This window comes from Heliangelus exortis, chromosome 31 (assembly GCF_036169615.1).
Source record: "Heliangelus exortis chromosome 31, bHelExo1.hap1, whole genome shotgun sequence".
In the NCBI taxonomy this organism is placed as follows: Eukaryota; Metazoa; Chordata; class Aves; order Apodiformes; family Trochilidae; genus Heliangelus; species Heliangelus exortis.
This window is the reverse complement of record NC_092452.1, coordinates 806,664-830,183: the sequence shown is the minus strand read 5'-3', so window position 1 is coordinate 830,183 and position 23,520 is coordinate 806,664. Positions and strand designations below refer to the sequence as shown.

Here is a 23,520-nt window from a genome sequence, read left to right as displayed (position 1 = left end):
CCGGGGTTGTGTCCCCCAGATACCACAGAGCATCCTGGGATGAGTGAGTTCCCCAGGGCAGAGCAGAGGATGAGCCCTGAGGTCACTTCATCATGGACAAACGAGGCTCCTTAACTGTAAAATACATCTTTATTAAAAATATATTCAGATGTTAACCACACAGAGGGGCTGGAGGCACACAGTAACAGGCTGCTCACAGCAGAGCAGGGAGGAAAGCACAGGGCAGTAAACCTGGGGCAGAAACAAACCAACTGCAAAAGCTCCAGCAGTCGCACAGGGAAAAAGGGGGAGGCAGCAGAGAAGCCGTGGGGCAGCATTACTGCTTAGAAAGTTGCATAGATTGGGGCATCCCCACCAGCTTTGTGCTTCAGAAAGGCCGAGGACCAGTGGTGCTGAGCTGGCTGAGCCCCCTTCCCAGCACAGGGTGCAGGGACATAGGCAGAGCTGTCCCCATCCCCTGCCCACGCTGGCCAGGGGAGCAGCAGGGTGGGGACAAGCCCTATGTAACAGCAGGATAAGGGTGGGGGGCACCAGCTTCAGGGGGACAGGGAGCTCTTGCTGAGCTGCCAGCAAGGCAGGGAGGAGGCAGCACATCCAGAGTCTTCCTCTGCACAGGGAGAGTGCAGCAGACCATGGGACAGGACAAGGGAGGCCTCTGCCACAACACAGCAGCCAGGGGAGTGGGAGAGGGGCCCAGGGTGGGCTCCAAGGTGCCTTTTCCCAAACTGTGTGATGTACATGGAGGGGCTGTCTCGACCCTTACTCTGCCAGAGGTGCTGGGGTTTTTTGGTACTCATATGGGATGGGATTCCAACCCAGGCAGAGGCACAACCCAACCAGCTGAAGCCCTCTGGCATCTTTGGTAACAGCAGGAGGAGGAGGAGGAGCAGGTCATCAGCTGTCCTCTCCCTCAACACAGCAGGCAGCTGCTGAGCATGCAGGTACCAGTGGGACAGGTCCAAAGTTCCTCACTTGCATGTCACCCTCTCAGGCATCTGCACACAAGACAAGACCTTTCCTTCTGTCCCCACCCTGGCAGCACAGATGCTCCTGGCAGAGCCATGGTGCCAGCAGCCCAGCAGCAGTGGGGTGGGGAAGGGTCTCCCAGGTGCTGAGTGAGGGGGCTCTGGGTGCTTGCAGGAGCCAGGTCAGTGCCCAGGCTGGGGAAGGAGCCCCTGCCTTTACAGCTGAGGCATGGGGAGCTCACCAGGAGCAACCTGTCCACTTTCAGGCAGGGCCAGCCTCCCACACCATGTCTGCCCTGCCACCCCCAGCAGGGACCAGCTCCCTGTGACACCAACACCCAGGGCTGTGCTGACAGAAGCTTCACACTGGGCTGTCTGAGGAAGAGGAGAGTGTCAGCCTCCCCCTTGTCCTCCCATAGGCTCTGCCGGGAGGCTCACAGCTCCAGGTAGGATCAGGGTGCTGGGAGCAGATGTGCCAGGTCCCCCCAGCTACTGCAGTGTTGTGCTCTGCAGGCATCAGCATGGTGAGGAAGCAGCTGTGGTTCTGCCCTCACCTCCATGAGCATCCAGGTGGTTGCAGATCAAGGAGTAACTCTTGTGATTTCTGTCCAAGAGTTCATTCTCATTCTTTTCCTCCTCTTCCTCCTCCTCCTCCTCCTCCTCCTCGAACTGGTCCTCAAGGAAGACAACACCCAGGCCATACTCCTGATCGTGGGCAGAGATCTCATTGGGGGTGACATGACAGGAGCCACCCACAAAGTCAGCAAACCTGAGAAGAAGCCATGAAGTGGCACGTTGTGCAGGCGTGCCTGGCAGCACCCATGAGGTGCTGGCTCACGAGGAGCTGGGGTGAAGAGCCTCAGTGCCAGGAGCTGCTGTTATCTGTCCTTCCTGCATGGCACGCCCTGCTCCACGTGCCACAGACCTTCTGTGCCTCCTTCTCCCTATCTCCAAAGCCATTTGGAGAGCACAAAGTAACCCCAGGCTTTCAGAAGCACACAAGAGATGTGAATCAGTCACCCCTAGCATATTGCCAGGGGACATTTTACCTCTTGGGAGACTGGATGCGGGAGACTGCGGTCCAGGCAGAGAAATCTGGGCTTCTGCAGTAGTTTCGGAGCTCCTCGAGGGCCTTGCGTGTCTCCACCTCACCCTGGACCCTGTACTCCTCCTCTGTCAGCAGGCGTGGGGGGCTTGGCCTCTGCCTGGCACTCTGCATTCTCCTGCCAGTGGAGCAGCAGCAGTTACTGCCCACCCAGCTCAGGCAGAACCTCCAGCACACACATCCCCCTCTGGCTCCTTGCTGGACCCCAGCCAGGAGGAGGAGCAGAGCACTCTCCTGCTTCAAACCCCACAGAAAAAGGCAAACACTTCCCCCAGTATACCCACCCCAGCCCCAAACCCCGGTGACAACACCCTAGGGTTGTGCAGCACAGTCAGCAGCCCATGCAGGCCCCACAAGGGCTGGGAATGAGGAGCCCTCACCTGTAGGCAGCAAAAGCCCACTGCAAGGGGTAGTCCAGGTTCTTGGTGCAGATGGCAATGACCACCAAGGCCAAGGCAATGGGGTGGATCTGGATGCCCGAGTACATCAGCAACAGCCCCAGGAGCTGCAGGGCCCAGGAGAGGAGGTTGATGCTCCTCTCGTTCTCCAGAGGGCCGTACCTGTAGCAGACACCGAAGCTCACGAAGCCAACGAGCAGCAGGTAGCCTGGGGGAGAGCAGAGGGATGGAGCAGGAACCAGCAGGCTCAACCTGGAGCCCACCTCAGGGGCACGAGGTAGGCAAGAAGCTGCAGCACTTTCCACCAGCACATTGCACTTCCTGGAGAAGTTGTGGGGATGGGAGAAGAGGTGAGGCCGAAGGAAGGGCACATACCTAGGACATACTGCCAGTGGGACTTGCAGATCTCCCGCAGGTTCTTGAAGATCAGCTGAAGCAGGTAGAGGGAAAAGGACCAGCCTCCCACCAGCAGGAAGTAAACTGGACTTCTCTAGGAGCAGAGATGGGAAACTCCAGACAAGCAGCAGGGCAGCCGTGGCCACCTCCCCACAGCTGCCAAGCCTCGCTCCACACAAAGCCAGACCCCAGCACCCCAAGGCCACAGAACTCCAGAACTTTAACCAGAACAATTGTTCAGGTGTGGAGGCTGTGAGGCCTCTCACCCCCAGCCTGACACCCACCTTGGGCATGACCTTGGACATCATGTAGACAAGGATGAGCAGTGAGGCCAGCAAGCCAAAACTAATCCCAGCAGAGTAATAGAAGAGTTGGCTCCTGCAGAGATCACACACAGGTTTTGCAGCTCACACACTGCCAGGAGCAACCCCCCTGGGAGCCTGTGGAGCCAGCCAGGCACTGCCCACCCAACCTTTCTTGTCCTCAGCTCATTGGGGACTCACCTGCTCAACATGTCCCCACAGAAGAACAACAACAGGCCCAGGAAGAAAACCAGGAACAGCTTAGGGTCAAAGCCTGGAAAGAGAATGAGTCCAGGTTGAGAGAAGCCCCAGCATGAGCTTCCCTGGCCAGGTTACCCCCTCGAGAGGCACTGCCAGACCCCCCTCCCTCCCCAGGAGCCCCTGCCAGAGGGGACGTACGTCGGAAGAGGACAACGCAGTACGTGGTGCCAGCCTCCAGCAGCTCGACCTTCAGGCAGGTTTTGTTGCTGTAGAGATCCACATCGATGCTGGTGTCGTTCAGTTTCTCTTTCAACAAGGAGGAGACGAAATCCCAAATGCCAAACCCTTCAAGTTTCTCCTCGCTGTCCACCTGGATCACTCGGATCATCCGGCTGCTGTTGACCCGGATCTGGGTGGGGGAGGGAAAAAGCAGAGCGAGGCTACAGCTTCCAGAGGGGCTGTGCCCAGCCAGACCCCCCAAGCGTAAGCCACAGCCCCTCACCTGCATCCTGGTCCATATTTCGTGCCACTGTGGGACACGTGTGTTGGTGTAGCAGAAGTGGTGGGTGTCAGAATGTTGGTACACGTGGCCCTCGAGGAGTGGGATGACTGACTCCTTGGCATCTGCACAGCAAAGGGACTCAGAAACACGGAGCAACCACGAGGCTCCTGCTCCCCTCTGCTTCGCCCAGCAAGACACACAGGGTCTGCCTTTCCCTCCCCTGAGTTCCCAAAGTTAAACACACTCTGGATAGAAAAAGATGAAAGCCATTTCTCCTTTTCCCCCCAAATGTACTCCCTGCTTTTTTTTTTTTTTTTTTTTTAATGGGTTAATCCCACTCTTGGGAGAGTCAGGAGCAGCACGGGCTCATCCCCTGCTCTTCTTCCCAAAGCAATTCCTCATTCTAGAGCCGTCCCCACCTCAGAGAACACCGAATTTGAGCGCCCTCAGGCACGAAACCCCCTCCGGAGCCCCACGGAGGGCGCAGCCGCACCAGCGGACCTGGACACCGTCAGCCCAGCACCAGTCCACAACTCCCCGACATCACCCGCGAAACCGCAGCCCCTGGGATGGGACAGGCCGTGTTTCGGGGGTCCCGGGAACCCTCCCCAAGGGGTGGCTCGGTGGGTGCCGAGGGACGGATTGTGCCGGAGAGGGAAGAACCCACGAGGCAGAGGGTGGGAAGGGGCGAAGGGTCTCTGGGCAGGCACCGGGCAGCTCCGCCGGCGTCAGGGCCCGGAGGCAGCGGCGGGGAAGACCCCGGCACCGCCGCTCTCATCCCGCTCCGCTTCATCCCGTCCCTCCCCCCACAACCCACACCGCGGTCCCGCCCCGATCCCCGCCCGGTGACGTCGCGCACCTGCACCCCAGAGCGGCGGGGGCGGCAGCAGCAGCAGCAGCAACACCGCCAGCAGCCCCCGCCGCCCCGGAGCCGCTTTCATCCCTCCCGCCGCGGCAGCACCGGCGAGTTCCGCTTCCGGCGCCATCGCCCGCCTGGCAACGGCCGCAGGGAGGAGGAGCGATGGAGTCATCGCTGAGTGACGGCTGAGCTGACCAATCGGAGGCTGCTGAGGGTTCGATCGCCCCACCCCCGCGAGGCTGCAGTGTTGACTGACAGGGCGTGAAACCAATCAGCGTAGCTCAGGCAGGAACAAGCCATGACCACGCCCTCGGTTACCATAGTGACCGAAAAGAGTGACACTCAACCCAGAGCCACGCCCAGCCCATGGATACCGCGAGCCCCGCCCTAGTAACGGCGGTGACAGGCAGGTCTCTCAGCCTATCAGAGCACAGCTACGGGCTGTCAGCCGCTCCCGCCCCCTCGCCGTTCCCGCCTGATTGACAAGCGCCTCATCCTATCAGGAAGCGACCTTGCGTTGCTTAGTGATGGGATCAGGCAGGTCCCGCCCCTCAGCCCCCTCCCCCGGACCCGTGATTCGGGGCGGTCCAACCTGACTCCCCCCGACCCGGCTCCCCCCTGCCCCGGCCCCGCTTCCCCGCCCCCGCCGTGCCGGAGCTCTGCTGGGGCGGTGGCACGGCCGGGATGGGGGCGGCCGTGGGCCCGGGACAAGGAACCTTTCTGCAGCCGGACCGCCGAACCGGGACGGGGGACGAGCGACTCTGGGGAGTGCTGGACAGCCCTGGGAATCCAGGGGGGGATCATGCACCCCACGGGCATGCACCCCCGGTTCTCCCGGTGCACGGCGCATCCCTTCCCCCGGCACGGGGGGCTGCGGGGCTCCCACAGCCCCGGGAAGGGGGGTGTCTGCCGCCGCGGTGCCGCTCCTTCGGGGGAGCCAGGACGCCGGGAGCGCCGGGTGCCCGTGGGCGAGGAGCGGGCTAGGGCGGTCCCCCCACCCCCACGGTCCGTGGGCGGTGGAGCCGGGAAGCGGCGGGGCCGTGGGCGGAGGATGTGCGTCAGCCGGGGGCAGCACCGGGCCTGGGAATGGCCCTGCCGCGCCGGACGCCCGGTCCCGGGGGGCGTGGGAGGCATGTTGGGGGATGGGGGAGCGGGAAAGGCGTAGCAAGACCCCCGCGTTGGGCACTGCACCCGTGGGGGAGCCCCGGCTGCCCCCGCCAGCTCCGGGACGTGCCCCGGACCCCACCGCGGCCCCCCCGGGCAGCAGCGCGGAGGCGGCTGGACCCTGGCCAGGCGCCCGGCTCGGTATAAATAGCGCCGTGCCACGCAAGGCCGGAGACGGGGCGGGGGCCGTGACCCTCCCGTGGGGCTGCTGCCGGTGCTCCCGCTGCGGGCTGGGGGGGGCTTCAGCGCACACACCAATAAACCTTGTTCTTCGAGTCCCCGTTCCTCTGCTCCGCGCCGTGGGGGTGTTCACCCTGAAGCCTATCGATGGCAGCCCGTGTCTGCCGGTGATTGCGGAGCTGAGACGCGAGTGCCAGCCCTCTGCAAGGGGGCTCCGGCACCCGGAGAATGCGTAGGGTGGGGTTTTCCCGGGCAGAGCCAGGGAAACGAAGACAGCGGTGCCCGGGAGCATCTCTGCGCTTTGCCGGTTGCTACAGGAACGGGAGATGCTGCGAGAACAGCCCGCGGAAACCGGGCCGGCGGCGGGGGCTGCAGCCTCAGGTACCGCGAAGGTACTGCGGGTACGACCACGGTGCTCTGGCCCGGGGTGCTGGGTGCCCCCGCCAGCATCGGCTTTAGCCGGGGTCCGGTGACAGTACCCTCGACCCACGTCCGTTCCTCCCGGCACCACCTCACCCAGTGGATTTCCAGAGTCTCCCGCGACCCCCGCCCAGGACGTCGTCCCGGTTCCTTGCTGCCCACTGCGACAGCGGCTGCACGAGCTGCGGGACCCCCGGTGCAGCCATGCCGGTACCCGCTCCCTCCCGCCGGGGGGGGGCCGGTGCTGCCGCCTCCGCCGCTGTGTCGCCCCCCCCCCCCATCCCCTCCCGCTGCGCTCAGCGGGGGCGGCAGCCGCGGGATCCGCCCCCGGGGCCTCCCACGCCGCGGCGCAGCCGGGGCCGCTGCTATTTCACGGTACCGCCCGTGTGGGTGGCGCGCAGAAGCGGCGCGGAGCGACGGAGCGAGTGCGCCCGGCCCGGCCGCGGGACCCCCGAGCCCCGGCACCCTCCGACCCCCGTCCCGCCGCGGAGCGCCGTCCCCGGAGCCCCCGCCGCCCCCCCCGGGGCGCACGGCGGCCGCGCACGGGGCGGGGGCAGCGGCCGGAGGCGGCTCCAACCGGCAGTGAGTGACTGTTGGGCGGTGGGAGGGCACGGTGGGGGGTGGCCGGGGCACCGGATGGGTCCGGGGTACCGGGGGGCAACGAGCAGGGCGGAGGACCCGGTGGTAGATGCCCCGGCGGGACCTGAACACCGGCACATCACTGACCCGGCGCCGTCGGGGATGGGGAGGGCTGGGGCAGACCGGGACGCGGGCCGGCCCCACGCGGGGAGGCGGCTGGAGTGGGGAAGAGTGGTGGTTCTAGTCGCTTTTGTGCCATGTCCGAGGGAGCCTTGGCCACAGGGTTTGTCCCAGCCCAGGGAGCACGAGTGGCCCTGGGTGCCCTGTGGGGTTTGGGGACCCCGTTCCCCTGGGGTGCTGCCCCCCTACCACATATCCTTAGGCGAAAGAGTGGGGAGAGGGTTTGTTGTGCGTGTCTTTCCGTCTGTCCCTGTCGTGACCCCGTCCGTCCTGTAGGCTCGCCATGGCCCTGCCCCGCACGCTGGGGGAGCTGCAGCTGTACCGGGTGCTGCAGCGTGCCAACCTGCTGGGCTACTACGAGACTTTCATCCAGCAAGGGGGGGACGACGTGCAGCAGCTCTGCGAGGCGGGCGAGGAGGAGTTCCTGGAGATCATGGCGCTGGTGGGCATGGCCACCAAGCCCCTGCACGTCCGCCGCCTCCAGAAGGCCCTGCGTGAGTGGGCCTCCAACCCGGGGCTCTTCAGCCAGCCTGTCTCAGCTGTCCCTGTCAGCAGCATCCCCCTCTTCAAGCTCTCCGAGGCTGGCGGGCGCAAGGCGCTCAGCAACGGGCACACCAGCCCCGGTGAGGCCACAGGCAAGGGGGGCAGTGGTGCTGGGACGCCCCCGGCCCACAGCCCCACAGAGCCCGGGGAGAAGCTGTCACCATCTGCGGCCCCGCCATGGCCTGGGAGGAGCACCCCTGAGTCGGAGGGTGGTGGGGACGAGGAGCCGGGGGGTCCTCCCTTCTCCCCGGGAGGGAGCGGTGGCGAGCAGCCGGTGGGCACGGAGGTGCTGGAGCCAGAGTTGGTGCGGACAGTGGTGGAGAGCGTGGAGAGGCTGCTGCAAAGCTGCCCCCGGGGCGGCGAGGCTGAGCTGCGGGCACTGATGAAACTCAATAAGAAACTGTCCAAGTCCGTGGGGCACATCTTCCAGCTGGAGGATGGTGACCGTCACAAGGAGGAGGAGATCCGCCGGCACAGCGCAATCTACGGCCGCGGCGAGGCCCGGCGCCGCGAGGGCAAGCAGCTCACCCTACATGAGGTGGGCAGCATGGCCGGGTCCATGCTGAGGGCAAGGGCTGGGGCAACTCTGGAGGTGGAGGAGGCTTGAGCTTTGTCCTAGGGAGCAGGTTGGGGTGGGGGCTCCATCACGGAGGGTGTGGGAGCTGGGGTGCACTCCCACCCAGGCGGCATCTGCATGCCTGGAGCAGATGCTGCCTTTGCTTTGAGGTCCCGTGGGTGCTGCCATCCCCCTTCCCACTCACGTATCATCTCTGCCCCCAGCTCATCATCAACGAGGCAGCCGCCCAGTTCTGCCTGCGGGACAACTCGCTGCTGCTGCGGCGCGTCGAGCTCTTCTCGCTCTCACGGCAGGTTGCACGGGAAAGCACATACCTGTCCTCACTCAAGGTCACCAGGTAAGCCTGCACCTGGCAAACCCCTCTCTCCACAGGCTGGGTGGGCCTGGCCATCCTCCCTCGAGCTACACCACAACCCAGCACTTATGGATGCAGACGGGACCCAAATTCCTCTTTGCCTCCAATGGGTTGTACTGGGGGGGTGCCCCTTCCCTTGCTCCCTTCTTCCTAAGCCTCTGCTTGCTTGGTGCCACAGCTCAACTGCCTTTTCCCATCACTCTCTGGCTGCCCCCCCCCTTTTGCCACCCCCGGCTCCATCTGTGCCAAAGCCCCGATCCACACCGTCCCGCGGCACCGCCCTGCCTGGGCAGTCGCCCACGCTTGCCGCCACGGCTGGCGCTGCCCGCGGCATGGCACGGCTATGCCTGTCGCCAAGGCCCTGCATGGCTACCCCCACGCCTGATGCTGGCCCTACCCTCCCCTCCCCACGCAGGGCACATCCCGAGGAGACTGGAGCCACCGTGGCCAAGCGGCTGAAGCAGGAGGTGGGTTTGAACCCGGGGGTGCTGGGTGTGGGGGTGCACACCTGCGAGCGGGGGCCAGCGCTCGCCCATGCATGGGTGGGACAGAGCAACGTGTCCAGGGCTGCGCATGCCAGCTTGGGCTGGCAGCGAGGGGCGGTGGCTGCCAGGCTGTGGGCACCCGGGGGGGGTGGTGGCCTGGTGCCCTCCGGCAGGATGGGGTCCCCACATGGGCCCCTGTGCTCACCCGTGTGCTCCTGGCAGGCAGGAGAGCAGAGCCGCCCTGAGCTGTTGCCACTACCAGGGGGTCTGGAGCCCCCCGGAGCCACCTTCCGAGCCAGCCTGGAGGAGGATGCAGCCAGCCTCTCCGGGGAGAGCCTCGATGGCCACTTGCAGGGTGAGGGGGGAGTCTCTTCCTTTCCCGGGCTCCTGTGGGCAGGCGGTGGCTGCCCCCCCAGCCCCTCGGCACTGACTCTCTCGCCCTTCTCTCCGCAGTGGGGGGGGGCTGTCCCCGGTTGACCCCACCGCCCGGGGTGGCTCCCGACGTGCCCCTGGGCGTCCCGCCCCACGGGCTGTGGAGCCGCCACATCCTCCAGCAGACGCTGATGGACGAGGGGCTGCGGCTGGCCCGGCTCGTCTCCCACGATCGGGTGGGACGGCTCAGCCCCTGCCTGCCGGGGAAGCCCCCGGGACCAGGTGAGACTTGGGGGGGTGGCAGATGGTATACTGCTGCCTTCTGCCTATGGAAGCAGTGCCCTGACTCGGGCTCCCCTCCTCCCCTCCTCTCTTCACAGAGTTCGAGGATGGGCTGGCAGAACGGGGTGCTCCGGCCCCCCCGGAACCGCCCCGTGGCACCATCAAGGTGGAGCAGGAGACCAGCCGGCAGTGAGGCCCCCGCAGCCCCCCACCGCCATTAACAAAGCAATAACGTGCTGGGGGACGGGTGCCGGTGGTGCTCCGGGCGCAGGGAGCAGGTGAGGGCCTGGCCGCAGCTCCCCGTCCCCCCGGCACCGATGCTCTGGTTACCTCAGCCGCGGTGGGATGTGCCCCCCCTCCGCAGCAGCAATACCCTCGTCCCGCTGGACTCTGGACCCTGCCCAGGGCTGGGGAGCCCTCGGTGGACTCGAGGCTGTACAGACCCTCCTGCCCACAGGGGGCTGCCCGGCACCCCCCTTCCCTCCCCCCCCTCGGTCTGCTCACCCCTCGTGCTGACCGTCCTCCCCCGCCCCCGTTACCGCGCAGGGACACACGCTTCACCGCTGGTGCGGGAGCTGCGGGAGGCACCGCGTGTGCCCACGTCAGCGCCGCCACCCACGCCGGGCACGCGGTGCCGGCGCACGCAGCCCCCGCACCAGCCTCCGCACACCCCCGCTCCCCGCAGCGCACATGTGCGACCTCCCCCCTGCAGCTTCGCGTGCAGGGTTTCGGCTGTAAATACCCCCCCGCAGCTCAGCACCAGCGCCGGTGCCCCACTGCACGGACCCCCGCAGCTTCACACACTCCCGCAGCACCCTGAACCCCCTTGCAACCCACCACCCCCCCCCGATCACCTGCGTGCGCTGCCGTGCATGGTCCCTGTGCCGCGGGGTGTCACACACCTGCACCCCCTCCCAGCACGAAGCAGGCGGCGTCCAATGGGCGCTGGGGTGGTGCGGACCCCCGGCTCCTTGGGGTCCCTCCTTTCCCCCCCCACTTTCCGCAAGCCGTGCCCAGCCCCGGGGTCCCCTACCCCCTTAGGACTGTGTGGTGTCTTTTTAGAGCATTAGCAACTCTTCCTTTGTAATGTGTACAGTAGATTATTTATTTTGTTATTTTGGAATAAAACTTTATTTTATGGCTTATCTTCCTCACATCTCCCCACCCCCTCCCCCGCCTTCGCCTCCCTCTCCCCCCCGCCGCCCCATGGGCCTGGGGGGAGCAGCTCACAAACCCCAAAGCAAGAGCCGACTGTGAATGTACCGGGGGTCCCACCGCCCCCGGGGGCCATGCAGTGTGCTCCAGCGTCCCCCCACCCGGGATCCTCATCACGCACCGGGCTGTCACCTCGGCCCCAGCGTGTTCCCGCTGCCGCCTCCCGCCCCCGCGGATGAGTCATCCCGGCCCCCGGGGGGGCCAAGCCCGCGGCGTGGGCTGGGGGCAGCGCTCAACTGCGGGCACCCCCCGCGGGTCAGGGCCCCCGCGCCCCCTCATTCACCAGGCGTGGGTGGGCAGCGGCTCTGTGCTCCAAAGTGCAGCATATACACAAGGGGGGGGGGGGCAAAGTGCTGCCCACCCCCCCGAAAATTCCCCCCTCCCCTGCCAGAGCTTTCAGCCCAGCACAAGCCAAGTGCAGGAACTCAGACAAGGCTGGGGGGGGTGCTGGTGTCACAGTCTGTTGTGGCCCCCCCAGCAGCCCCCCAGTCCCCTCACGCATGCCCTGGCCGGACACTGTCATCCCACTGAGACTCCCCCATTCCCCAGCAAGAGAGGTTGGTGCTGGGGTACCCGCTGTGCTGCTGGGGGGGAGTGAAGGGGGGACACAGTGCAGGGGCCCCCAGGGTCTCCTGAAGGAATTGGTCGAAGTCGGAGCCAGGTGGCAGCTCCAAGCTGGACGGTGGCATCCTGGGGAAAGAGGCAACAGGGTGATTCGGGGCAGCCTCCCTCACCCCCCTGCTTGCCCCCCCATGCTTACCACCTTTGGGAGCTCTGCAGCAGTGGGTCCACTATTGATGGGAACGGGGCAGGCTCAGCCATTGTCTCGGGCATCTCCTCATCCTGTGGCTCTGGCAGGGGACCCCCAGACAGCAGCTGTGGTGCCTCCCCTGGCATATACTGGTTGGGCATGAAGGGCCTGGGGGACACAGAACAGGGGGGTTGATGTAGGCTGTAGGGTACCTCCCTGCTCCCAGGGTGCTTGCCAGCCCCAGGGCACAGGGGTAAGTGCTTGGCGTAGGGGGTTCTGGGGTATTCTTCCTTGTAATGCTCTGGAAGCACTGGTCAGCTTGGGAAAGTCCCCCCCTACGTCTGCTTGCCCCAAGAGGGAGCAGGGGGTGCCCCCCTCCAGCTGCATGCCAGATCTTACAAGGGGTTCCTGAAGGCAGGAAGGTCGGAGCAGGGGGGCAGAGCAGGATCTGTGATCAGGGACAGTGAGAGCATCGGTGATGTGCTGGGGGGAGAAGGAGCAGGACTCAGAGGTTGGGGTGCCAGGGGGCAGTGGGGGTCCCATTCTGCCCCCCAGCCTGAACTTTCACTGCTCCTACCTGGGGAAGGAGGGCCTGAGGTTGTCGGGGACCATCATGTTGCTCTCACCCGTGGGGTAGCCTGTAGGGATGGGCTGGGGGCAGAAAGGAGCAGGAGGGCTACAAGTGCAGACACAGAATGGTTAGCACTCTTGGGGGGAGGTTCTGCCACAGACCTGGAGCTCTGGAGGTCTGCCTCTGCCCAGTGCACTCACCAGACTGGGTTCAGCACTGAGTGCATGTTATCAAGGTGCTGCAGATTGGGCTGCAGCATGGGCTGGCCAAACACGTGAGCCGGGGGGGCCTCGGGGGTGCCCCCTGCGGTGGTCGGGGGCTGCTGGTCCCTGCAAAAACACATTATCCCTGTATCAGCACAGGCAGGACCTGTGCACCATCAGCTCCAGCCATGGGGGATTCCTCGTGCACCGCCCCCCCATCTTGCCTGGTCAGAAATCCCCCAGCCCTGCAGAGATGCTTAGGCCAGCCTGGTGGGGCTCAGCCCCTTGCAGCACCCTTGCACAGACTTCTGGCCCAGCCATGGTCTCACATACACACCTTTCACTTTCCACTGTCATCTTGATGGCTGCAGAGACGTAGCCCCGGACGTCCTTGCCTGTCTGCTCTTCTGCTCAGAGAGAAGCATCCATGAACCATGGAGCCAACCCTCTTTGCCAGCACTGGCCACCCCTGCAAGCTCTGGGGCCGGCAGGACTTGAGTGAGACCCCAGTCTCCTCTCTTAAACCATCCCGCTCCTCCCCACAGCATTGGTGGGGAGGCAGATGTGTGAACCCCCAGGGCCCACCTCTGCTCACACCCACTCACTGTTGTAGTGACTCCCAAAAGCCTGATCCTTGGGGATGTTGGGGTAGAGGTTGCGGAGCTGCCCCAGGTCCCGGATGCGGTCACCGAGGGACCGGATGGACAGGTCCTTGGCAGAGAAGGGCTGGATGTTCTCCACCTGGCTGGAGCCTGAGGGGAGACACAGCACCAGGCTCCATCACTTGTTCCCCACAGCACCCAACAGCCCCAGTCCATGATGACACCCAAGAGCAGCCCCTGTCCCCCCATCTCACCATCCTTGCCCCGGATGACATGAGCAATAGTGACACCCCCAATCTCTGAGTCACTGAAGCGGAGCAGGAAAGTCCCATCAGGCTCAGTGCTCAGGAGCTTGCAGACATACTGCTTGCTGATGAAGCCGCTGATGAGCCTAAAGGGATGGAGAGATAGAAGAGTGGGCATGTGCCAGGATGGAGGGGTGGAACCTGGACTCACACACACAACCTATTTGCCTCCTTGGCACCCACCTGTCTGACCAGTAATTTTTGAGGCATCTCTTGGTGAGGTCAAGGACTCCATCAAACCACTGCCAGAAGGTGAATCCCCGACCAGGCAGGATCTCCTGGGGCAGAGAAAGGGTGTGAGGCTCCCCAGGGCCACAGTGGCCCTGCTCACCTTAGCCATCCCTCCCAGCTACCTTGTTGAACTGGGCCCAGGAGACCCTGCGGTTCTGGAAGTCCTCAAATTTGGCACTGTTGTCATTAAAGATCTTCTGGGCCAGGAAGAAGTAATGCTCCTTGAGAAGCCCTTTGGTGGTCTGCACCTCTGCCATGAACTTGAGGTTCAGCGTGTCACACATCTTCTCCCAGGGCACCTGCTCAGCCACCACGAACGGCACTCGGTCCTGCAGCAAGACAGGGGAGCAGCAGGACACTGGGTCACTCACGGGCCCATCCCACCCACTGGCCACGTTCCTGCTCCAGTTTGGCCATTGCCACCCCAGAGCCAGACTCAACCCCGACCTCCCAGCAGCTCCTCACGGCCCTCCCCTCCAGCCCATGGCACTCACTGTCTCCGAGAAGGCGTTATCCCACAGCACGGTTGCTTTGGCATTGTTGTCCTGGTTCCCATGGACGATGACCACGATGGGCAGAGATAGGACCTGGGGGCAGGGAGCGGCTCCTCCTCAGCCCTGGAGCCACCCCCGGTGTGGGGTTGGGATCAGGTGTCCCGGGGGACACCATCAGGTGGGAGGAGGTCTGAGAGGTACCTGGAGGTGGACTGAGAGGTTTCCAGGGGTCAGGGCCACGGTGGTGCTGAAGAGGACAGCACACTTCTCCTCCGTCACCGACTCCGACCCCTTCCGCTCACAGCGTTTGATCTTCTTCAGCAGCTGGGGAGGGGAGAGCCAAACATCACCCCCGAGCAAGCACCAGCCTCAGGGCCCCCAGCCCACCCTTGGGGATGGCTCTGCCTCAGGGGCCTCCCAGCAGAGCCCCTGGCCCACCCTGCAGCCCCCTCTCCGGTGACACTCACCACGTTCTTGAAGTTGGCACAGCAGGTCCCACTGGTGGGGTTGGTCTCCAGGGCCACCATGTTATGCATGATCTCCCCTGTGCTCTCGCTGGGCAAAGGAGAAGGGGTGGTCAGGGGGGCTCAGCAGCACGGCAGCCCCCTCACCCTGCCACTGCCTGTCTGTCTGTTCTCACCTGAGGGTGTTGCTGTAGGCGCTGAGCGTCAGCTCCCGCGCCTGCTTCTCCGTCACCATGTCAGCCCGCACCATGTAGGGCTTGGATGACACCTTCAGCAGCTGCGGGCCCAGCAGGAACCGGACACTGGCCTGGAACTTGGTCTGGGTCTTCAGCACCTGCGGAGGCTGCTTCTCCACCAGGAAGGAGCTGAGGGACGAGGGGAAATGATGGTGCCCAGAACAACACCCCTCCAGCTCCACCAAGCTCTGCAGACCCACTCACCCTTCTACCACCATGCCCCCTGGTCTGTTACCTCTTGACAAGGCTGGATAACACCTCGTTAAACCGCTCTAGGAGCCGTGGCAGCAGCTCAGGACCCAGCTCTGCACTTGCTGCCATCACCTGCTGGTGCAGCTGGAAGTGAACCTCGACCAGGCTCTCACATCTGCAGAGGGAACCGCACGGAAAGGAGGATCCTCAGCCAGAGCAGAGCCAGACCACGACCCCCAGAGCCCAGTGGGGAGCAGGAGGGTTGCTCTGGATCCCCTCTCTCTGCCCCTGCCACTTCACCTCTTCTGCAGCGGAGCCAGGCTCTCCTCGAAGACAGCCCCATTCCCTGCCAGCTGCTGCTGCCTCTTCCAGATTTGGATCCTCTTCAGAACCTGCTGCTTGGCTGCCTCCAGCTCTTTCACAGCCTCCAGGATCAGGGTGGGCAGCTCCTGTGGGGCAGCACTGCCATGGGGCTCCGCCGTTTGCCACCACAGACCCACAACTCCACGCCGGGACACCAAAACCTCCCCTAGAGCTGGTTGTCCCCTCCCCAGAATTCCCCCAGACCCCCACTCACACTCTCTGGGGGTTTTGTTTCTGTCTTCAGCTGGGGGTCCCGTGGGTTCAGCAGCAGAGCAGCTGCAGAGGAAGGAAGGGGGTGGTCCCGTTAGCACCGGGATCTGCCTTGGGGGGGTAGGGGGGGGTGCTGCTCTTCTGTGCCCCTCGACAGACCCCCGGCCCCATCCTGCCCCAGCCCCTCACCAGTGGGGCCATCCCGCAGTGCCTGGATCTCACGGACACGGTGCTGCAGCCGCTGCAGCCCCAGGCTGAACTTCAGCTCCTCCTGGCGCCGGTGGAAGCTGAGGGGAAGGTGTCGGTCCTGGGGCAGAGCACAGCAAGGTGAGGGGGGGCCCTGGAGACAGCCCCAAACCTCAGGGCACTAAGCAGTGGGATGGGACCACCCACCCGCTTGATCACAGCAGCCTTCTCGCCCTCCAGGATGGCTCTCAGGATGGCCACCAGGCGCAGAGGGTCCTGCTGGTAGGTTTTCTGCAGGGGGCCAAGGCAGGGAGTCAGAGAGAAGGACACCGAGCCCAGCACCCTCCTGCCTATCTTGATTTCTGGACCCCCATCCCACAGTGAATGGGGGGGGGCTAAGTCACACTCTGGGGTTTCATGACCTGAAGCGTGGGAGAGACCACAACTCACTGCTGTCCTACTGGAGCTAATTTCCAGCCTTAAAACCACTTTGTGCATAAAATAATAAATGAATCAACTTCAAATTAAAAAAAAAAAAAAATTAAAAAAATCAAACCAAAGCAAGTTCTCTGTTTCCACAAGCATTTCCTCAAGACCCTGCTCCTGACACCTGGAGAAAATCCTCTCAGCTGCCCTGACCTGGGTGGATCAAATGCTTTCCATGGAAAGTAGGGAGAGGAATTTCCTTGCTGGCTCTGGCTCCCTGTGCCCCATGCCAGCTCCAGCGGCCTTTGCGTATTTCCCGAATTAGCTACTTCCCAAAACAGCAGCAGATTGGGCTGCCTTGGGGGGAAATGAGGGTTTGCTGTTAGGGGATGAGGGACGATGTGAGGAGGGAACAAGGGAGGGTGGCTCTTGGGATTTAAAAAAAAAAAAAAAAAAAAAGCTGAAACATCTGTGAATTTTTCGACAACAATTTAAAAAAACAAGTGACAGTCTCATTTTGGAAAGTTACCCAGTTTCCCAGAAGTTATGACTAAAGCTGACCTCTTCCCAAATGTATATTAAAACTGTCTGTTACCAAAAAAGCAGGCTTTCAACCAGAACGGGGCTCTGGGAGCGAGCACCACTCAGCCCTTGTGCTAAGAGCTTCATTGGCAGCAGAGAGAGTACAGGGGTTAAATCTGCAATCACAGAGGGTGGAAGAGAGAGAGAGAGCAATTCAAACAGACCTTGATAAAGAGAAACAGGCCAGAAAAAGAAACCCAGTACGCCCATGCACACACGGCAGGAGGAAACGGAACACAACACACGACACAGAGGAAGGAGAAATCAAACACTCAAAGCAGAAAATGGGGAACATCTGGCAAGGAACCACGTAGGTGCTGGCAGCCTGGGTGCGTGGAGCCTGGGGACACCGAGATCAAGACCCTCAGGAGGCTCCCCATGGGGTCGGGGTCTGCTGTGGGGTCTGGGGGGCAGCTCCCTGGGAGCAGTCGGGTACTGAAGCCCTGCAGAACGTGGCAGTGAGGGGAATCTGGAAGTCTGATGGGTGGTGGGGTGAGGAGACAGAGGAACTGAGATCATGGCCATGAGAGCCTGAGCACTGCAGTGAGCTGGGGGTCAGACTGGGATGCAAATAAACCCTTTCTGCCCCCCTGAAGAGCCCCAAAAACCCCAGCCACTGAGTCAGCACAAGCTCATTGCTCATTGCTGGCCTTGACAGGTGTCAAGGGGACTGGCCTGTGGCACTGGCCCCTTCAGGTGGTGCTTCAACCAGTGAACCTGAAGGTAAAATAATCACATCTTCCTTGGCAGCCAACTGTGACACGGCCCCAAGGGTCCCCCCATGCCCAGTCCCCGCACACCTCAATGCTGCTGACTTGCTGGAGGATCTGGCACTGCTGCCCATCACTGCTGGCAGCACTATGCAGCTTCTCCAGCATGGCTGAGAGCATCCTGCTGGCCACGCTGGTGAAGAAGGCATCGGAGCCATTGATGAACTCCCTGGAGAGGGAAAAGGGGTGGGTGGATGGGAACAAATCTTCCACGCCCTCCCCTATGCAACCCCGAATCCCCCGGTCACTTCAGGGAGGAACGGGATGTGCCTTCCTGCCCTCCTGGGCTGATACCCAGCACTGCTGGGATTTCTAGGCACCCAGGCAGGGCACTCACCAGGGCTGGTTCTCCAGCCAGTCGGCCAGGAGACAGCGCAGGCTGTGGGGAAACTCGGTGAAGAGGCCACTGAACTCCTCCGGCGGCATGTGGGAGACAATGCTCCAGAGGGACATCTTGGAAACAGTCACCTGTGAAGAAACAAGAAGAGGTGATGTGAGAGGGGAGCTGAGCAGCTGCAGCTCCCAGAGTTCCCACCCCAGCTTGGGCAGGGGCAAGCACCAACAGCTTCTCTGGGAGGATGGGTGAGAGCTGCCACCTGTCCCCTGTCTCATTGCTGTCTGAACCTGCTGACTGGCAGGACTGGGGCTGCTGGGGAGGAGGAGGAGAAACAGGGAGCCAGATCCAGGACTGGTCTCTTGGGCAATCCTGGTCAGGCAGGCAGCCTACTTGTGCCTCAGTTACCCACATTGCCGGGGAACCCCTGCTGGGGAATTCCCGCACCTCCTGCCATGGTTGGCATATAAGGATGTGTGGAGGAACAGGCAAGAGCTGCTGGTGGTCCCATTACAGGAGGAATGGGAGAGCTGCTGGGAGCAGGAGTGTGAAACCCTGGAGCTCTGCTGGGTGGTGTCGATGAGGCAGCATGGCTGCTCCCCAAAACCTCTCCACTGCCCCCTGTGGGAGACCCATGTCCCCAGAGATGGGGGGCTTCACAGCTCATGGAAAGCAAGAAGATGGTAGGAATAAGGTGCTAGATGGGAAATTCCTCAAAGCAAACAGCTGAGCAGGGTGTTGTGTTCCCCCCGAGGCCTCAGCAGGGCTACTGGAGACTTGGAGAAACCACGCAAGGGGAAGGAAGCCACTGTCACTAAGGTGACATGGCAGCAAGAGAAAACCAGCAGCAGAATGGCCTGGCCTGGCTGGCCCAAATCCCAGAAACTGGGAAGAGCTCACGTGCCCCCGAAGGAGGAACAGCTTCAGGCAGAGGGCGGACCCCAGGGCACACCAAGCCCGGGGCTTCCAGGAACGTGTTTGCTTTTGGCCCACCACCCCAAAGAGATCACAGCTTCTGGCATGCAGGGAACCCAGACAGGAGGGAAAAACAGCCTCTCCTTTTGTGATCCTCCTTCCCCCGTTAAAACCTGTATTTCTGCTTAGGCCTGGGAGGCAGCTGCTGGCTGGTGAGCAGCAACCTGGAACATAACCTGGGCATGCCTGAATTTGCTAAGAGTCTGCAGGAGATGCTGTCTGCCTCCCCAGCTCTGCACCAGCCAGGGGATAGCGGCTCAGAGGAGCCCAGAAAGGGGAGACGACCCCATCCCTTCCTGGCATCACTCACAGCAGCTTCTTCATCCCAGCCATTACCTTCCAGTTCTAATTTCCATGTTTTCCTCCTCTGCTCTCTCTCCAGAACAGCCTTTCCCTGCCAAGACCCAATGTCTCAGCTGGGGCCACGTTGCATGGAGGTTTCCTTGACAGTTCTGCACGGCCCAGGGTTCCACACTGCCACGGGATCAGAGTTTGCATCCCCGCAGCGATGCCGAGGATGCCGCGCACCCCGGCTGAGCAATGGAGCTGCTCCCCCTGGCCTCGACCCTCGACCCCCTCAACCGGGGGGTGGCTTGGCAAAAGCAGCTTCCAGCCCCACAACTATGCGGTGCCGGGGGATGTACAGCTCCCAGTTTGCACTGCCCCCCGCAACACCCTTTCGCCAACCAGCAGGTCCCAGGGCTGCCCTTTTCCCAGCCCAGAGCCAGAGGCTGGTGGAGGAAGGAATGGGGGGGCTGGCAGTTGGGGACATGCATGTCCCTCTGTCCTCCACACCCTCCCGGTCCTCCCGGGAGCAGAACAGAGACTGCCCAAGGGCTTTCTCAGGGAAAGATGCTCACAGATTTCACGGTGCTTGGCACTCGGGACACCTGGGTTCTGCTCTAGCTTTGACCCCACGGGGACGCAACCCGGGAGACCTCGCTGCTTCCTGACATGCCTCAGCTTTCCCAGGGTGCTGGGGAGAACACTGCTGACAGTGCTGTCCGGCCGAAGCAATGGCCCGAAACCACCGTCTCAGCCGGTGGGACGCTGGTGACAGGGATGCAGGGACCCCGTGGGGCCCGTGCGGGTGACAGGGGCTGCCCGCAGAGCAGTGAAAGCTCTTCTGAAGAGCGGCAGGGCCTTCCTCGGCTGACTGAGCCCTGGAGTGACTCATGGCACGGAGAATCCAGCATGGATCCAGCCTTCAGCTCCCACCCCAGCAGCTGGCTGCCGCGGAGTCCCATCTGCGAGGACTGGCGCTCCCCACGGGGCGTTTTCTCTTTGTGCTCTGCACATTTCGCTCCGAGCCGTCACTGTCAGCTGCCGCATCCCCTCGGCAGCTTCAGGCCGGGGGTCGTGTCGCTGCCTCCGCGGTCAAGGGCAGCCCCGACACCAACCGTGACGCGCGGGAAGCTGCCCGGGGTTCCCCAGAGCCCTTTTGTCGTCCCACCCCAAAACGTCCCAGCGAGGGCACGTCCCGGCCAAGCGCCCCACTTCCCCGAGATCCCAGCACATCTGATGGGGTCTCGACACATTGCTCAGACCCCTGTCCCTACCTGGAGGCCCGCGGTGGCACGGAAGTGTCCGTCAAGCAGCCCCCCACGCGACGGCAGCCCCCAGCTCACCCACTGGCAGGAGAGGTGGCCCGGGGAATGTCCCTGCCCCCCGGCACTGCCGTAGCCCCGGCTCCCTGAGCCCCCGGGCCCGAACCTCGGGGACCTGGGCCTCGGTGCCGGCCCATGACGGGCTCTTAAACTTCCGCCCCGCGGTCGGTCGGTAACGAGACCGGAAAAGCCACCAAGTCCTCTCCCGGGGCTGCCCCAGCCGGATCCCCGCGCTTCCCCAGACGAGTGGCCCAGCCCAGAGTCCCGTCCCGAACCGGGAGGTGCCAGGCGGCGGAACGAGCCCTAGTCCCCGGTCCCCGTTTCAGGAGCCGCCCTGACCCCGCCACCCACTTCCAGTACCGGCTCCGCTCCGCCGCCCCGACGTTACCTGGCGGGAGCCGCCGCTGGGCGGGGGGCGGCCGGGGCCGCGGCCCCTCAGTCCATGGCGGTGGCGGGCGCGGCCGGGCCAGCTCCGCCGCTGCCCCGCTCCGGCGGAAAAGCGCCGAGTGCCAGGAAGAGGGAGGAGACGCGCGGGCGGGGGGACGCGGGGGGGCACCGGGCCAGCCTCGGCTGCTCTCAGACCCGGGCAGGGCACCCCACGGCCCCACGCCTGCCCCCCCCATCAGTCCCCACTCATCCTGCCCCACATCAGCCCCATATATTTCCTGCCCCACACCGGACACTCACCCATGCTTCGCTCGCGCCCTATATCAGCACCCCCACACCCCTCCTCCTCGCCGCCCTCCCGAGCCCACAACTTCTCTCTAGGGGAGCCATGGGGAGCTCCTGGCCCAGAGCAGCCCCTCCTCCGTACCTCCAGCCAGGTGTCGTGATATCTGTGTCGGGCACCCCGAGGAACCGGTCAGTGGTCCCGGTCTGCACACGCATCACACCGTTTGGACCCGCACGTGGTTCCGGGCTGTGACCCCTCCCGCTGGTGCCGGCCCGGCCCGAGGACACGAGGGGTTGCACTGGGGGTGTCCACGCGGGGGATGGACGGGCCCGCCGCCTGCCCCGGGGGACTGCCGAGGCGGCTCCGACACCTCTCGCCGGGGCGGGAGGGCCCGCACCGGGCAGCGAAAGACCGGCGCCGCCAGGGGGCGCTGCCGCTCCGCCGGTGCCACCCGGGGGGGGGTGGCGGGGCCGGTCCCGGTCCCGGGGCAGCTCCGGTCTCGGGATGCGCGGCCCCAGCGACCGACCGGGGCAGCCTCGGGGCATCCCGATCCCCGTCTGCAGCGGGACCCCTACAAAGCCGCCCCTACAAGGCTCCCCGGCGGGAGCAGAACTCAGCAGTGCCCGCAGGCCCGGGGCTGCACCGGGGGAGGGGGCGCGCTTGTGGTGGTGGGGTCCTGGCACGCGCAGGGCCGCAGCCATCCGGTCACCTCTGCTCTGCGGGGCCTCTGGAACGCAAACCCCTGGGCCAAGGCGCAGTGGTGGGGGGCACAGAGCAGCCCTTCAAGTCTCTGGGTCAGCCTCTGCCTGTGCCCCTGCCCTTTTGCAGAGGCGGCTTCCCAGGAACATCTGGACCTTCTTTTCAAGCATCTGGTGCGGCAGCAGTGCGGTCCTGTACCCCCCCCACCACTGCTCTCCGGCCGGCTGCCTATGGGTTTCTTCCCCACCCACACCTCTGCCAGCACTGCTGCCTCACCAGGGTGCGGTGGTGTGACATCATTGTTTTAACAGGTGACATCACTGGGGGCGTTGGGGGAGGGTCGCAGGCAGCTGCCTGTATCCGTCCCCATCTCCCTGGCCTATGCCCCTTGCAGGCAGTGCCATGGCGGGGTGCTGTGGCAGATAAATGATGTCATGGCTCTGGCTCTGAGGTCACAGCCACAGGTGGGGTGGCAGAGAGTGGGAGTGGGGGAGTGATAAGGTGGGGGAAGGGATGCACCCCCACAGGAACCCATGACCAGAGAAGAAAGAGCACGGCCTGGGTCAGGTTGGCAACCAGCTCCACCTGAAGAGGGGTCCGGGCTGCCAGCCCCCTGCCTGGCCGGCAGTCCTCACTCCTCTCCAGTTTATGTTGTGTCTGGGGCTCTGGAGCCAGCTGGATCCTCGGGACCTTTTAAATGTTGTAATTATTGGCAGCACAGCGCCAGCGCCAACCAGCCAAAACCGCAGATTAAGGTGAAGGGGACGCATCACTAAACAGCCCAGGCAGGAGGAGACGTTCCCTGCAGAGCAGAGGATGTTTTGGAAGGACGAGAGAACCGAGGTTGTTGCTTGGGGCTGGAAGCCACTGGCCCCAACTGCCAGGGCTCTGCCCGCACCCCGCGGTGGGCTCATGGGGCAGAGCCACGCGGTGATCGTGGGCAATCGGTGCTGGCTCACACGGGAGCCAGAGTTGGGGGACAGAACCTCTGCGGCTGAGCCAAGACCGGGACCCCTCGGCGGGGGTTCTGCTCCCATCCCCGGGACTCAGCTCTGCTCCCAGGACACCTGGACATTGCGAGGGTCCCTCTGCTCTTGAACCTGCCAGGCCCCCTCGCTCCGCTGCCCGTGGGGGCTCCGGCACTCGTCTGGACACGGGCGAAAGGTGGCGGCTGGCCCGGGCCTGGCCCCGCTGTGGCCCGGCCTTCCCGGGAGCCGGCGACAGCCTCGGGCTGGGCCGGGGGAGCTGAGGGGGGGTGGGGGCTGTCACCCTGCTGCACCCACCGAACCGGTACCGTGCACACGCCGGATCCAGCCCGGGCCCGGGCCCAGGTTGGGGAGGGGGGGGTCGCACCTCGACAACTCACGCGCATGCGCGATCGCCGCGTAAGACCCCCCCCCCCCCCCCCTCCCACCCCTTTCCCCTCCGCCCCCCCTCAGCCCCCCCTCTCCCACGGCGGCGGCTCGTGCCCGGTGACGTCAGGCGGGCGGCGGCGCGCGCTCCATCCATCCCTCCGCCGCCGCGGCGGCGCGCGCAGACCCCCCCCTCCCCCCCTCGCCGCCCCCG

The 23,520-nt window shown here is 64.1% G+C and overlaps 4 protein-coding genes across 13 annotated transcripts; 2 read left to right on the top strand and 2 right to left on the bottom strand.

Moving 5' to 3' along the window:
• Positions 1 to 110: 110 nt before the first annotated feature.
• On the bottom strand, positions 111 to 4,930 carry NEMP1 (nuclear envelope integral membrane protein 1). Of its 2 annotated transcripts, XM_071729544.1 has the most exons (10): positions 4,729 to 4,925; positions 3,870 to 3,991; positions 3,566 to 3,776; positions 3,368 to 3,440; positions 3,149 to 3,242; positions 2,844 to 2,958; positions 2,451 to 2,676; positions 2,015 to 2,188; positions 1,520 to 1,734; positions 111 to 995 (listed from the first exon to the last, which is right to left on the bottom strand). In XM_071729544.1, exons 1-10 carry the CDS (start codon positions 4,898 to 4,900, stop codon positions 988 to 990), a joined length of 1,410 nt encoding a protein of 469 aa, XP_071585645.1. In that variant the 5' UTR covers positions 4,901 to 4,925; the 3' UTR covers positions 111 to 987. The 2 variants fall into 2 exon arrangements, with proteins under 2 accessions (XP_071585645.1, XP_071585644.1); XM_071729543.1 differs by lacking the exon at positions 111 to 995 and having other exon boundaries at positions 1,387 to 1,734; positions 4,729 to 4,930.
• Positions 4,931 to 5,870: 940 nt separating this feature from the next.
• Positions 5,871 to 7,078, top strand: LOC139788967 (splicing factor 3B subunit 4-like). Its single transcript, XM_071729367.1, has 3 exons — positions 5,871 to 6,304; positions 6,390 to 6,464; positions 6,520 to 7,078. Exons 1-3 carry the CDS (start codon positions 5,871 to 5,873, stop codon positions 7,076 to 7,078), a joined length of 1,068 nt encoding a protein of 355 aa, XP_071585468.1.
• Positions 6,188 to 11,010, top strand: NAB2 (NGFI-A binding protein 2). 4 transcript variants are annotated; one of them, XM_071729520.1, is made up of 8 exons: positions 6,188 to 6,453; positions 6,604 to 7,074; positions 7,528 to 8,332; positions 8,575 to 8,708; positions 9,142 to 9,197; positions 9,438 to 9,566; positions 9,665 to 9,865; positions 9,964 to 11,010. In XM_071729520.1, exons 3-8 carry the CDS (start codon positions 7,535 to 7,537, stop codon positions 10,056 to 10,058), a joined length of 1,413 nt encoding a protein of 470 aa, XP_071585621.1. In that variant the 5' UTR covers positions 6,188 to 6,453; positions 6,604 to 7,074; positions 7,528 to 7,534; the 3' UTR covers positions 10,059 to 11,010. The 4 variants fall into 4 exon arrangements, with proteins under 4 accessions (XP_071585621.1, XP_071585619.1, XP_071585618.1 ...); XM_071729518.1 differs by having other exon boundaries at positions 6,188 to 7,074; positions 9,142 to 9,193; positions 9,434 to 9,566; XM_071729517.1 differs by having other exon boundaries at positions 6,188 to 7,074.
• On the bottom strand, positions 10,992 to 21,624 carry STAT6 (signal transducer and activator of transcription 6). Of its 6 annotated transcripts, XM_071729494.1 has the most exons (22): positions 21,397 to 21,624; positions 18,004 to 18,134; positions 17,697 to 17,835; positions 16,096 to 16,179; positions 15,892 to 16,009; positions 15,707 to 15,768; positions 15,430 to 15,578; positions 15,173 to 15,304; positions 14,878 to 15,066; positions 14,705 to 14,792; positions 14,439 to 14,561; positions 14,238 to 14,330; positions 13,866 to 14,072; positions 13,696 to 13,790; positions 13,462 to 13,598; positions 13,211 to 13,357; positions 12,943 to 13,012; positions 12,603 to 12,731; positions 12,409 to 12,507; positions 12,231 to 12,314; positions 11,841 to 11,999; positions 10,992 to 11,770 (listed from the first exon to the last, which is right to left on the bottom strand). In XM_071729494.1, the coding sequence occupies exons 2-22, from the start codon at positions 18,117 to 18,119 to the stop codon at positions 11,575 to 11,577; spliced, it is 2,616 nt and encodes an 871-aa protein (XP_071585595.1). In that variant the 5' UTR covers positions 18,120 to 18,134; positions 21,397 to 21,624; the 3' UTR covers positions 10,992 to 11,574. The 6 variants fall into 6 exon arrangements, with proteins under 6 accessions (XP_071585595.1, XP_071585594.1, XP_071585597.1 ...); XM_071729493.1 differs by lacking the exons at positions 17,697 to 17,835; positions 21,397 to 21,624 and adding an exon at positions 20,971 to 21,220; XM_071729496.1 differs by lacking the exons at positions 17,697 to 17,835; positions 21,397 to 21,624 and adding an exon at positions 20,689 to 20,895.
• Between the last annotated feature and the right edge of the window lie 1,896 nt (positions 21,625 to 23,520).